This window comes from Apis cerana, linkage group LG5, assembly GCF_029169275.1.
Source record: "Apis cerana isolate GH-2021 linkage group LG5, AcerK_1.0, whole genome shotgun sequence".
Taxonomy (NCBI): Eukaryota; Metazoa; Arthropoda; class Insecta; order Hymenoptera; family Apidae; genus Apis; species Apis cerana.
The window spans coordinates 1,561,518-1,577,245 of record NC_083856.1 but is presented as its reverse complement, the minus strand read 5'-3'; the positions used below and the strand labels follow the sequence as shown (position 1 = coordinate 1,577,245).

The window sequence follows — 15,728 nt, the reverse complement described above, 5'->3', positions numbered from 1 at the left end:
CAATAATTATAAATTTAAAAAATAAATCTTATATACTAATCTACTATTTTTACAATAAACTATTTTAAATAAATTTTTTTCTATATATAAATAAATATTACTAGTATATTATATCATAATATAATATAAATAATAGTTCCAACCCTTTTAAAATATAATAAAAATATAGAGAAAGATAACAAAACAATTATATAATTCTTTTATTATAAAAATTTATCAATTTTGACATCAAATATACAGCATGAAATATCTATTCTTATCTAGCCTGAATTTCTCTTATAAACTAATTATAAATTAATTTGGATTAAATTCACTTTTCATTTTTCGCTTTAGCATTCGCTTTTATCCCAAATAGTAAAGTTTTCAAATTCACAATTTATTATCAAAATTGAATTTGAAAAACTTATCATATCTATCATTTTCCTCATTCAAACACCATTTCCAAATTACATTTCCATTCTCTTCACGATCCTCGAAATTTTATAGAATTACAGCGTGCACACTCGACTTTCGGATCCGCCCATTTGCTCTCCCCTTCCTCCAGAAATCTACACGCATCAAAAGCTCATCGTAGCGCATCGAAAATCCACCGACATCCACCGCCCGGTATTCGCATCGTTAAGTCGAAATTAATTTCCAATGCAGCTGCGGCCAACACGTGGCGACGCGGCCCGGTTCCGCGATTCCCGGCTCCATTATCGGAAAACTTCTTTCCACTTTTCGTTTCGCCGTTATTTTCATCGGTTCGACTCGGCTCAATCGAGCCCCTCCGGCTTCCACGATGCGAATAAGTCGCGTACTCGAGACTCGTCCGCGGAAATTTCTCTCGCCTTCCAATCGAAACCAACTTTCCTCCCTCCCTCCCCCCTCCCCCGTCCCGGAAACTTCCGTTTTCCTAATGGAACGGAGAAGAAAGGATAAACCGTCGACTCAGCGATCATTGATACTTGAGCCGTGAAATTTACTGGATTCGCGGAACCAGCGTCGAACAACTCGAGGAAAGCTCGCAGAATTTCGATATTAAGAGGAAATATATATTTCGTGAACGGCTCGTGAATTCTTTTTTTTTTTCTCCTTTCTTTTTCTTCGCCGTCATTCATCATATCCCAGGGATATCCTTGGAAAGAAAGATAGAACGCATCCATCATCTTTGCTACGTTTCCCGATCGAATAGATGATTTCTATCAACCAATTTTATTCGAACATTTTTCATTTTGGAGGATAGATTTTTAAAAAATTATATCGTTGGAATATATTATAGTTTTGGAAAACAGGTTGAATAATGATTAAATTGAGGAGAGCGTCGGTTATTTCAATTAATTGAGGGACAAATTTGTTTGAAAGAAATAAATTTATGAATATGAGACAATTATAACGATTTTTCAATATTCATCGCATAAAAGATAAATGCAAAATTTTGTATAATTGAAATCCAAATAATCGTAACGTTCTTTGTACAATTTAATCTAAAATTATGTAATTTTAATAACATATCTGTAATATTCACTTTCCTATAATTCTCTTCAATAATTTATTAATTCGAGTCTACGAAGAATAATTTAGATATTTTTTGTATCAAAGTTCATTTTTTAATTTTATTTTTAATTTCAAACAATTTCATTTGCATAAATATTAAAAACGAAAACATTTATGGAACAATTTTTATCAATCTACTAATTCCTTTCGCTGCTATATCTTGGCAAAATAAAAAAAAAAAAAGAATATACAACATGATAGACTAATAAATGAAAACTCACGTACTATCTTTTAATGAAATTCATGAAGAATCGTAGTTCAAGGATGGATATTAAGGTCATCTCTAATTTAAATAAACCAACGTCACGTGCATAAAGTGCAATTTCTTATCAAGAAACAGAAGTTTATTATTCGTGATAAAACAAAACTACGTGTCTCCGCGAAAGATGTATAACATACCACTTCTTTATACCGCCATTTCTCTTCCCTTTGAGGCCAGTGAAATCTAGGTTAATCGAAAGAAAAGTAACCGCAATCCATGCTATCGGACTTTTAATCTTAATTAAAGTGGCGCTTGTCAGATCTTTTGTATCGTAATTAAAAAACTAACTTTTGACAGATATTACACCTCACTTTTTTTTTCGATGAGACACTTTTCAACTAAAGCGCACACGCATCGTGAAAAATGGATACATTCTTGACCTAATTATAAGATTCTGATACAAATATTTCGCGATAAAATAAAAAAAATGTCTCATAAGAAGTATGAATATATGAAATGAACATAAGAAACGATACAATTAATAAAATATAAAATACCATTTTTAAATCGATTAAAAATGCACGTTCTTTAAATCTCTGTTAATCAACATATTATTGCAAAAATTTGTACACGAATGTACTTTATCTTTAATATTTACGTACATGAAAACAATAATATGGAATTGATTAATCGATAACATATGTATTCGACGTATTTTTAAAATCCACCTTTCTAAAAGATAAACTTTTCTATTTAAAATAACTTGTTGATTAACTTGTAACTTTTTACAATGTAAACATCACGATGAAATATTATTTCTATCGTTAAGAAAATATTTAACATTCTCACTTATTAATTAAACGCTACCAGAGAAAAGAAAGAGTCAAAGTTAAACAAAAAGAAAACGAAGCGAGAAAAAAAGTCACAAATGACAAAATCGTATACCTAAATTATCATCATATCGCCCAAAATTCTGCTAAAACCAAATACATCCCCGTCCACAAACGTTTAAAAACTTCCAAGTACACGCAAAACTTCTCCCTTCGAGTCGCCAAATACTGAAGAGCGGAGAGTGGTCCGAGAAGTCAGACATCAGTGGGAAACGGAGAAGAGGGCCGAGAAAATCGCGCTCCCAGCCCCTAAGCAGAAAATCTAATTTGCGTAGCCCAGCTTCCTAAGAAGCTGCAGATCCACGGACACGGGAGTTTCAATTTACGGGAGGCGTCCGTGGGAGCGACGAAGACGGACACGAGGGATGAAAAGAGAGAGGACTACGTCTCGACACCGGCTGGTCGTTTTCATCCCTTAGCCATCATCTTCGTGCCAAAACCCGTATCTTCCAACCCCGCTAACGGTCTTTCCTCGAGAGCTAAACAAACATCATTACTCCTGGCCTTTCCAGATCCCTGTACCGCCACCAGCAGCCGGTCGCAGCTCTCTCTCGCCTCCCTCTGGCCACTGGCGCTCCACCCTCCCCCCGTATCAACCCGTGCACGTCTGCAGCAGCAGGCTCCTCGTTGTCCGCGCTGCCAAACCCGCCAATGTACACCGAGCCGCTCCTGAATACGTAATCCGTCAGTGGTAACATTGATACTTCGTTAGGGGTGAAGTTTCGTGGCAGGTTGGTGGAGAAGGAGAGGATGAAGTCGATGGATGAAGTTGGATGATGCAGGAGGAACCGATGATTCGTGGTCTCGATCAGTTGATGTTTGTCTTCGCCGTCCATGCGACCAGGAAATAAGAAGAGTATGGTCGGAGTATCTTTTGGAATTTTGCATAGAGTTTGTGATTAATATTATTTATATATATATATGTTAAAGGAAAATATTAATTTCACGATGAGTAGAAAATTAGGCAATAGGTTATTCTTTCTTAATTAAATAATATTAGATACTGATCGTTAATGATTCAAAAAATCCTTGACTTTCCTTTATCAATTTTTCATATATTCCTGCATCGATCCTACCCCCTATCCTCATCTCAAAACTTCACGTATCCGCGTATTAGCCCTGTATTTCAAGGGAAAACACCCTCCTCCGAAAAAGAAAGCAACAATGCAGCCTCGAACACCCCACCCTCGCTAATCCTGCCTACGATTCGAAGGCAGCCGGTTGATTCGAGTTTAAAACGCGGATCCTACTCCACGATTAACGATTCGTTCCGGCTGACCGCACTCGTCTCGACGATTCCTCCCTGAAAAACGTTATATAGGGAGCGGCGGGCGATGCAATTTGTCGGTTCCGGTATATATTTAAAGGAGTGCATCTTATTACTCGTCGGCCGAACGGGAGAGACTCGCACTCCCGTGAATAACGAGCAGCATCCCCCGACGCGGGGAACGGTTTGGTGGGTGGTGAGTTGGTGCGGGGGCACAAAAGTGAGCCGCCACGACGGGTTATATTATTCGCCGCGCGGATGCTCGGGACACAACGGATGGAATACTACTAAGGGTAGGAATACTCGCGAGGAAAAGGAGGCGGCGGACGTCGCGACGCTACTTGAAGCCCTCATTGTGAGCGAACGACAATCGCGCCGAGTCACTCGCGCTTGCTCGGGCTGCGTTCCGAGCCCGTTTTCAATGGAGGAATTATGGAATTACCGGTGCGGGAATACGAGTCGCTACGAGGAATTTCTTGTCTCGACGAGGAGGATCGGGATCGTTGATGATTCTGTTTCGGATATGAGATTTCGGGGATATTGTGAGGATGTAAATCTGACGGAAGCGTGTCTGTTAAGTATTATTATGCAGGGGGGACAAGGAGACGTGAGATTATTCGTCGTAATTATTTAGTCGTAGGATTATTCATAATTTTGAGGGGGTCGAGATAAGGAATCGCGAATTATATAAACGTATCAGATAAATCGATAGAAAATTATTATTTTAGATCTAGTTCTTGTGTACACAAGTGATAATTTCGAAAGATTTATATTGAAGTTGATATCGAAAATTAGGAAAATTTGTAGCAAAAAATATCACTTTTTATCAGATGACGCGGTTATGTCGTTAGTAGAAGGGATTCCTATCTTTAAAACGATTTCCCTTTTATGTGATAATCTGTATCGACATCGATATCGTTCCTTCACTATTGAATTCCTCGCACGTATTTCCTAATCTATCACAAGTTTACAACTCATGCGACAGAGATTGAGTCATAAAAGATTAATATTACATATTAAATTTCTCAAAAATTCTTTAACTTTCAGATATGTCAAATCAACTTGAATAAATCCTTCAAAAGAATTCTTCCCATTCGTCTCAAGAAATTTTTCAACCAATTCAATCAAAATCTTCTTCGTGATTAATCAAACGAGGAAACCAAGAACCCAGAAAAATTGGTTGAAAAATAACTAGTTAAAATTTCTAAGCAAAATTTCGTAATTCGCCGCTACGATTATCCGACGATTAACAATAACTTACCGTTAAAATTTTATCCGTCTCCGATACGGAAACGCCGCGTAATCATCTCCATAAATTCTAACGAACCACTTCATCGATCAGGGCCGATCAGTTCATCTCGCCGAGGCGGATGATCCTCGCAAGTGTTCCACGAAGCTGGAGGCCGCACAACGTCTACCGAGCCGAGATACAACCGGTAACTTCCTACCCAATTAATTAACTTAACGATCTACACGGTCTGCGAGCGGCACGCTTTAACGTCCCATAACTCGGGGGATACGGATCGGCCGTTTCCCCTGAAAGAGGTGCACGCTTATCGGGCCGATCATTGGCCGAGCACGTTGCACGAAGAGTTTCGATTCCGAGAGGATCGGATCGGAAGGAAAGACTCGAGGTCGACGACTCTCGAAACCCTCGCACGATGTTATCGGATACGGAATGCACGCGTGCACGTGTGGAGGAAAAGAGGGGGAAATATATCCTCGAGGACGAAAACACGGAGAAACACAGAGTTGGTGAACTGCAGCGGGAGAAGGAATGCGCCATCAGATTTCGCCCGGTTCAATCGCTTTACCCCATTGTGCTCGGACGGAGTTCTCCTCGCTTTCGGATTACCGTGAATCGACCACCGCGTACACGCTCGCACACACGTAAGCAAGTGTACATGAGGCGGCCAGGTATCCTCGAAAGGATCGATGCAATCGCTCGAATTATCTCGAACGTTCCTCGCCTGTGATCTTCGTTAGATCCCTTGACAATGAACACGTCGGTGTCACTACAAAATTTACACGCCCTGCGCGACATTGGTAATCTTACATTGGCGTGAAAACCACGTCGGTTTGGAGAGATTGTGGTATATAGTTTCTTGGAAGCGTGATAAGTGTCAGAGATATTTCGAAATTAAATAAATATGTTTGTACATCGAGCGAAACATTAATGATAACATTAATAGACAGTTACGTTTACAATAACAATGGAGATTGTAATACGAGTCTTTGAAAACATCCAACAAGAGAGAGATGGAATATATAGAAATGAGGGAAAATATGTTAATAAAATCTAATAATGGTAATTGATTAATAACTAAGAAAATTCAAATGAATGTTTGTAGATTGAATGAAATGAAATCTGAAAAAAACAAATATGGAATAAAAATAGGAATAAAGAAATAGAAAGTTTTGATCAATGAATACGATCCTAAATTATAAGAAACTTTTGAAGATAAAATAATAATTAATAAGGAATATCTATAGTTGTCAAAGAATTATTTAAAATTAAGTTATTTAAATATTTCTTCTATTTTATATAATTTATAAATAAATCTAAATTTTATTTTAAAAATGTAGTAATTTAATTTATCTTTTTTACATTCAAAAAATCAATTCGTCCGATAAAGAAAGTTTATTTCATAATGAAATCATATGTTTTATTTATACATGATATTTATTTAAAAAAATATTACTTTCAATAATATTAATAAATTGTAATTAAAAATATCCCTTAATCGTATGTATTTGTTATGAGCAATTGTTTCCACAATATTAATAAATTCGCATTATAAAAATTTTTACATATTATTTTATTCAATATGAAGATAAAAAATTTAATATAATAATAATACAAATGAAATATTAAAGCCATCGTGGAATGCATCTTCGATAATGAATCCCAGCGCTCGAGAGATTACACGTGTATACGAACAGTAGAATTCTAAAAATTGTGTCAAGGTTGAAATTTGTTGTGTTTCAGATTTTGTTACGTAATTTTTCAACTACTTTTTGTATTCACGTATTTAAAAAATTTTCCTTAAATAAAAAATAAATTGGATGCTCTTGAATTATTAATAAAAATACAAATGAGCAAGGGTGACAAGATCAAAGTTGCAAAAATTAGGTTTGATTTATATTCCTTTAGAGAATTACATTATCATACGTTACATTGACAAAATGTAGCTTGAAATAAAATGAGCTATTTTTACTTTAAATTTTAATAAAGATACAAAAATATGCATACGAGCGATAGAACCTAATAGTGTCAAGGATAAAACTTATCAAAATTCAGATTTGTCATCACAATCTTTCAACTACATTTTTCGTGAAAATATAATTATTATTCGGCGTAACGATAAAATTGAAGTAAAAACATTCGAATATAATGAATTTTACACTTTTACAATTACACAATAATTACAATTTTAATAATATGCTCTGTAATTATACCAAAATATCTCTTTCTCCAGTAAAATATACTTTTCTAACATTTTAAATTAAAATTAGCCGAATACAATAGAAACGAACATTCTTTTATTTTCAATTTATATATATAAAATATCATTACGAACGAGTGATCGGCTTTATTCTTCGTTCAACTTTTCAAACTTAACAAAACTCGGAAAAAAACTGTTCTAAAAATTACGAGAAAGTTATTAAAATCATTTGTATCGATAAAATTGGAAAGGGTTCGAGTGCCGGGAAAATGGGCCGTCGATTAAAAAGTATCAAACGGTGAACGACGAATTGCCGATAATTGAGGGATAAAACGGAGGGTGGCGATCGACTCGCCAAGGTTTTCACGATCCCGGTGTGCAACCAGTAACTATTAATTTCCCGTAAAATTACAGGGCGATCGACGTCACCGTCGAGCGAGAACCACGAGGCCAGAAGCCACTTTTCCCGGGTCTTGCCTTCCTCCTTCTCCTTCTCCTCGATTCTCCTTAACACCGATATCCGAGCCATAATCGAGCCGTGGAGGATCGGCTTAATTCGTTGCTAACTCGATACATCGACGGGGCTTGTCAACAAGTCGGCCAAGCCATCATTTAATTATGTAACAAGGCGAACCGTAATTCACGGCCCTTCGTTTCCCGGCTATCCAATTCTCTAATACGAGACGAAGATGCTCGTTTCGAGATAATGGATCGGATTAGATATCGAGTTAACTCGATCTTTTCGTCGGGGAAAATGTACTTAAAAAGTGGAGTGAGAGAAGCAGTTTGTTTTCCTTGAACACGTTATTTGATTCGTTTTGTTTCAATTTGTTTCGAATTCCTCTTCGTACTTTTTAACAATTTCTTCGAATATTTGATTTCGTTTCCCCACGAAAATCTATTAATTAAAAATATCCCAACGACTTTATATATTCATTCTTCAAAAATCCTCTCCACTCGCTATCTCCATTCTCGTAAAGTTACATTTCATATTCTTCGAATATTCCCCTACTTGTTAAAATAAAATAAAAAAAGAAAAAAAAACGAAGAGAATAACGGCGTAACGTGACGTAACTTAAACACGGCGCTCAAAGACAAAGAGAGGAAAAACAGGCGTACTCCTTTAAATGGTCCTTGACGTAACTACGCTGCTCGGTTACGCGAACGAAGAGATATTGCGTTCGTGTGTTATACTCGACGAGGCGGCGTGTTCCCCGTGGATGCTCGAGGATCGTGCCGCCTGAATATTCAATAGCCTTTCCGAGTTACACATTGTCCATCGTTGTTGGTGAAACGCGACCTCCGTACGTGTGTACACCGGTTCGGCTGTTGCAAACTCACCTGCATAAATAGGTATCGATAGAAATGTGGCTTTCGTGTTCCGGTCATTTCATGCCGATCTGTATCTGGGTCACGCGTGTATGAGAAAATGCGTGTTTGGATGCGCGCTTTGGTCATCGATGATATGTACGGATTGTCGAATGATCGATTAATTTGGACGAAAATTTCGAGGATTTTGAATGGAGAGTCGAGAGTGAAATGATAGACGAGAGATCGAACACTTGTGGAGTTTTGGAAATTTTGGAGGAAATGGAGGATGAGATTTAAAGATTTCGAAATTGAGACTAATTGAAAAGGAGTAAATGTAATTATTCGGTGTGTTCACTTCGAACTTTTTTTGGGGGGGATTTACTTTTGATTTTATTCTCAAATGCGATATTCCTTAGTGCAGACATCAGGTAAAAGATATTTAAGGGAGCATTGGTTATGCCTCGAAACCAAAAAATATATATAAAAAATTGAAAAAGTGAGATAATTGGATTAAATATAAATATATTAATTTTCAATCTTCTAATTCTAATAAATTTGAATTTGATTGTAATATAAATTCCATTTTATAATATTCTGATTTTTAACTCATTGATATATGTAATTTCAAAATTATTTTTGTTGTGATTAACTATCCATGCAAATTTCATGTTATCAGAAATTTAAATAGTCAAAAATGTGTTTCTTTCATTTCTTAGATTATATCTACTTTAAACTTATAATAATAAACAATTTCAAGATTGAGAATATATAAATATATTCTTCAAAATCTATATTTTTAAAATTAAATTTATAACATTGTAATATTCTTTTAAGAACAAAGTATGAAATAATTATTGTGAAAATTGTTATTCAATCAAATGAAAATTGAATGGAAATTTGAAGATATTCTTCAAAGAACTCGATACATTTGAGAGACAATAATCCTATAAGAAACAGTGTGTAATTAATGTTATATTTAAACACGGTCGCCGCCGAAATATCTTCAAAGAGATAAAATTAAATTTGCTGAGCTGGATCTATTCGAAAATCAGTTTATGTTATTCGCCTCGTACACAGCGAATGTGTTTAATTATTAACATACAGGAAATTCATCGTGACGTAAATTAACAGAGAATGTCACGGATGTAGTCGTTTCTACATTTATTCTAGAGCCATTTGTATCTAAGCGGAGCATTCGAGCATTTAACTGGCTAGGTAAATTTCGACGATACAAATAGATTTAATTGAATTATTAGATTTTCAACAATTAATTTCGATTTAGTGGTTTGGTAGATAAACTTTTCGAGATATACGTTTAACGTAATTTTATATTTTTCCGATGTAAATTTTATAAATCGAAAAAATTTTTTCCCATCATCCAATTTTCTACTTTAATATTATCAAAAATACCAATGCTATATGTTCTTTAATACCAGTTTTATAAATTAAATGCGTTCGATTTAAATTTACACACAATTATCAAGAATATTGGAAAATTGTAACGAAACATTATTAATTATATTTTCTCGTTTTTCATATTTTTGCACGATAAAAATAGTAAATAAATTCATTTAACTTTTTGTCAAATATAAATATAAATATAAATAATTCATTCTAAAATGATACATATCAAGGATATAGAAGAAATTATTTTTGTGCTCCATATTGGAATAGAGTTCAAGGTAATAAATAAAATTGCAAATCGAGAGAGCTCATCCCAATATTTCTCTTGACTTTGTTCAGAAACTGGGAATAGAAATTAAATCGAACCGGACTAACAAAGCGGATGGTTCCGAAACGGCCTTGAACTTTTGCCCTAATTCGATAGTTACACAGATATGTTTCGAAACGCTAAAACTACGTAATATTTGTAAAATCTGAATGAGCGATTAATAACAAATAATCGTACTCTCTTATTATACGATAATAATACAACGAATCATTCATGGAATAAAAATAATTTTGTTCATTAAATAAATCGAATAACAAGTATACAAATAAATAAATATTGAATGTATATGCAATATTAAAAATTAAAATCGATTTAAAATTTACTATTATATCGTTTTTAACACTTTCTAATATACATGTACGATATTCAATTTTTTTTCAATCGCTTTTGAGGCAATTTGAAATTCAAACATTCATATATTCTGCTTTAAAAAAATATATATGTACATATATACGTAAAACGAAGAACACGATGAAAAAGAAAAGAATTTATTTCGAAAAATATACAAGGAAACTGAAACCGCAGAAGAAATAAAAAAAAATAATATAGAGCGCAAGATACGAGAATTATAAAAAAAAAAAAACGAAAAGCAAACTGCCTAGGGAAACAAAAGCGATAAAACGTGAAGTACAAGTGGAACAATAGCGCGGAGTAAAAACGCGAAACGAGAGGAATAAAAGCACGGATTTCGTAGACTTGCGGTTTCGCGAGCCACACTTCGTTTGCTATCGATCGTTCTTTTAATTCGATCGTCGCTAATGAACTGTCCCTCCACGATTTTCACTGGAAATTCTCTTCGGTAGTCGGTCTTCACGAGCTAATAAAATTGTCGAACGAACGTCATCGGGAACTGTGATCGGATCGACGATTCAACTTTGACATTAAAACGTGTTTCGAATTCTCGCCTCCGTTATCTCTTCCTTCCGCGTGAATTCGACCGTGGAATGACATCTTTTGTGTTTCAGACGTTGAAAGGAAATTGTGTCAGAGGGTTTAGTATTGGAAAAGTGAGAAGTGTTTCTTTTTTTCCTCTTTTTTTTCCAAATTGTTCATGAAATTGCTTTTCTGTGTTAAACGATGTATAGATATATGATGGATACATCAAGTCTTTCGCTCTTAACGTTATTAATATTGACAAATTAATATTTTTTTTATTTTATAATTTGTTCATTTTTTATGTAAATGAAAAGATATCGTGAAAAGTATGTAGAAAGTTTATTCAAAATTTTTAATAGAATTAATAGAATTAATCTTATTCGTTTATTAAAAAGAATCAATCTTGAGTCTCTTCACAATACATATTTTTATTTAACAAATTAAATACGATATTTGCATATAAGGATAAAAAAAGTGTTTCACATCTTCGAATTAGAATTAAAGTGTATACTTATCATTTAAATTAAATCAATCAAGTATTATTATTCAAGTAGTTATTTAATTAATATGTCAAGTTTAAACAATAAATATAAACAAAGAGATGTGACTTACATTGATTGAATATACGGAAATTTCCACAAGACAGAGAAAAAAAAGAATTAAAATTAAAATTAAACAATCTTGTTAAAGATTCTCGAGTTTTCAATTGCATAATTTACGAGCAAAACAAAACCTACCTGGCACTGCTGTGGTCCCTGTCGGTTGGGCGACGAAGCCTTCGGTCTTGGTTTCTTCACCCCCAACTTTCCAGGATCCCCACCCCCAGGTCTCGATTCCTCGCTGCTACCTGAAACCAAAGAAGAGATCTATGAGCCGCTAACTTCCTTCCTTCCAACCGATATACATGCAAATCGAAACACGCCACTCAATGAAAATCACACACACGCGCGCGCAAGAAACCACTTCCCCCCGTTCCCCACTGGTTGATCGATGACGAAACTATTGGCTGCACACGTCGAGGGGCCGATGTTTCGAGATTCTCGATCGAGAATTTCTTGCGACACCTAGAGATTTAGCTCTTATACGTTACATTTTCCTCGTATCGATCGAACGTACGATAAAGCGAGTGTTTCTTCGAAGACTTCGACTTATGGAAGATTGATTGCGTTCCTTTTTTGCGATCGGTAGGATATACTTAATGGCCGATTGGCCCGTCAACGTCGATCGATGAAGAAACGATCCAGAGTATCGATCGGGGAAAAAATGTCGAACATGTTTTAAGTGCAAGCTGATATCTTTGAACTAAAAAAAAAAAGGTTTTCTTCCTTCCTCGTACTTTTATTTTACTCGATATTTTTTTTGCTCTTTGATAATTTTAATCTTTCCATTCTTCAACTGTGTAAAAACTAGTGTTGATTCAAGGTTTCTTATGTTAAGGATCGATTGAATTTGTTTAATATTCGTCAAATTGATATTAAATGCGAAAAGTTTCATTCTAAAAATAGATTTCATTAAAAAAAATGTTTATTTTTAATCTAACTAAATTTAATTTATTTTTATCTATTATTATATATGAATTCTAAAAGATGGAGCAAATCTGGAGATAAAACATATTTATATAAATCCTTTCCAAAAATCTTTAAATATTCTTGTTTGTAATAAAAATTCAATATATAAATATCGAATTGCTTGTACCTTCAAACGAAATCATTAATATATTAACATCTATTAACAACTTTATTTTTCCATATCAGAAACGAATCTATAACATTTCCAAGATACAAAAAAACCTAATTCATCAAGCTACACGTACATTTCCCTATCAACGTGATCCCCTCTTCGAAAAGAAGAAAACATCCCTCTTCGCAAACAAGGGTTGATTCAGACATGATCGCCAGAAGAATATTTGCATAGAACGGCAACGAACCGCGAGATTCGCGAGTTAAACGCGAGTTTCCCTCGATTGTGTCCGTTCACGGGACCATTGTGCTCCCTCGACAATAATGACGCGATTCGGCCTCGAAAGGGGGTGGCCCGCCGCGAAGTGGAGTTTGCTCGAAGAAAGGGGAGCACAAAGTCCCTCGAGTCCGCGCGGACATTTTCAATTATTGCGGACACATCACAAAGAACAAAATGGAGAGGCCTTCCCTGACCGGAGATTGTGCTTGGCAAGCCTCATTTCCGGCCGAGGAGCAGCCCTACTCCTCCGATTTACTTTCAAGGAGAGATACGTTTTCCACCCTCCACTCCTCTCTCTCTTTCTCGCTCTCTCTCTCTCCGCTTCTTGGCCGTCGTTGCAACACCTGCGTTCATCTTCCTTCGTATTTGGCCAACTTCCTCCTCCATCCTTATTTCATGGCGAATCTAATTAATGGTTGTGCCGTGGACGACTATTGTGCCGGAATTCTACTAGGCACGGATCCTTCTACTTTATCTTTAGTTAGTAGAAAGAAAGAGAGAGAGAGAGAGAAAAGAGGAAAGATGGCTTTTCTTGTGCACAATTTAATTATCGCTGTACAAAAAAATCAGAGATAAATACATCTTTGGATATGCTCCTGGACGTCGTTTTCTTTTTTTTTTTTTCAAGAAAATAAAATAACGAAGGAAATGAAATAATGGTGATTGACGAAATGAAATTTAATCGAGTAAACTAAAGATTTAAATACACCTTTTTCTCCCTGACTGTATAGATGAATATCCATACAACTGTACTTAACGAGTGAAGTTGATAAAGATTCAAAAGAAAAAAGAATCTCACGATCTACCATCTAACAATCATACACTGCCAATCCATCTCTCGTACAAACATACACCTACGGATACTCCTCTCAGTTCCACGAGAAGGGGTTGACTCGCTTCCTCGCGAAACTTTCTACCCCTAAAATAAAAAGATTCCTCGTCCAAGCACGCTTAAAGTACACGCGCTCCCCGTGGAAAACTCTTTTTCGTTTCCGGAAGTGGCGCGATGACGGAGGTAAACAAGTCGCTTTTCATCACCTTCGACGTATTTACCGGAAGGAGCCATCGCGCGCGCGCGCGCGGCAGAAGATAAATGTGTACGTAGCGAACTTTAATAATTTTGTCTTCTTGGAAGGAGTCTCTCCTCCTCCTCCTCCTCCTCTTCCCATTCGAAGTAGACGACGTCTGGTGACGTCGAATCCACCGTTAATAGATTCCTCTTTCCTCGCGGCGCAGCCACGGTTTCATCCGGGCCGCAATTTAATAAATCAACGGCCCTGTCTTTGATGCGGCGCATACCGAGCGAATTTGATAAACGAGCCGCGCCTCGCGTCCTCCGCGAGTAATTCGCTCGACCGAAGCTGAATTCGGCGCCGACGCCGCGGAATTTTCATCCCCCCCGGCGAGCGCCCTTCCACCAACCTCAATTATAGTTCGTTTGAGCGAGACGGGGGAGGGAAACAACTTTCGATCGTTGATAGATGCACGAATTCGCGCATCTGTGATTGATGATTTGGAAAGGGATGAAAGGGGGAGAAGATGGTGGAGAAGAATAAAGTATTTTTTGGATACGGAGTTTAAAATGAATTGTACGTCTCGTTACGTAGAAAATTATATACAAAGTAATTTCAAGAATTAATATATTTTTCTTATAAATTCTTTCAAGAATAAAAAATATCATAATTTCTGGAAAAAAGTTATCAAATTTCCATAATGTCAAAATATTGACGAGTTAAATCTTTAGCAAAATATTGAAAAGTACTCGATAACTTATTTACACGACTGACTCGAGTTTCAATCAAACCACTTCGTTCTCCAAAATTCTAACAAAGTAAGTACATGGACTATCATTTTCCATTTTCCAACGATTCCCCAAAGTTCCATCGAATTCCATCGCTCGTTCGAGAAATACCGGTATTTAATTCGAGGGCGTCGAGCAATTTGGCGCGGAGCCGCGAGCGCGGGATCGTGGAGGATCGCGCAAACATAACGCCTCCATGATCGTTGGGTTTAACGTGTGCACGCGTAAACCGGGCGTAGAAGGTGTCAGCCGCATCCACGGGTGGCGGTGGGATGCGTTTGTAATTCCATTTACCACGTAAGTGGATGCTGCAACGCGCAGACAGCATGCTTAATAAAGTGTACTTAACCGAGTACGCGAGCAGAGGCTGGTACGCGACCTCGTCGCGATTGCATTCGCTCTTCAACGGTGTATACCCGAGGGCGAGGTGGAGTTTCGTCGTTTCCTCTCCTTGGCTTGTGACTCGTGTCTCAGAAAGCGAAGCGCCACGACGACCACCACCACCACCACGAGCACGAGTAATAATATAATTGCGTCCTCGATCGTGGCAAACACGCCTCCGCACAGTGTGTGATGTGTTATAAATGTTTCAATCAGGATTTAGAAGGTTAGTGTGACTTCTTTGTCGGATTGTTAAAGGAAAAATGGTACAGAGAAAGACACAATAATTCCAATCGCCATATGTACATCTTATGCAGAACGACTAAT

The 15,728-nt window shown here is 36.4% G+C and overlaps 1 protein-coding gene across 11 annotated transcripts in view; it reads right to left on the bottom strand.

Moving 5' to 3' along the window:
- LOC108001347 (histone-lysine N-methyltransferase 2D) overlaps nucleotides 1–15,728 on the bottom strand; it is a 681,552-nt gene that overhangs the window by 161,560 nt on the left and 504,264 nt on the right. For all 11 annotated transcript variants that reach the window (XM_062075744.1, XM_062075753.1, XM_062075747.1 and 8 more), the window contains one exon: nucleotides 11,998–12,107. In XM_062075744.1, coding sequence (XP_061931728.1) covers nucleotides 11,998–12,107 — 110 coding nt within the window. The remainder of the gene's footprint in view (nucleotides 1–11,997; nucleotides 12,108–15,728) is intronic.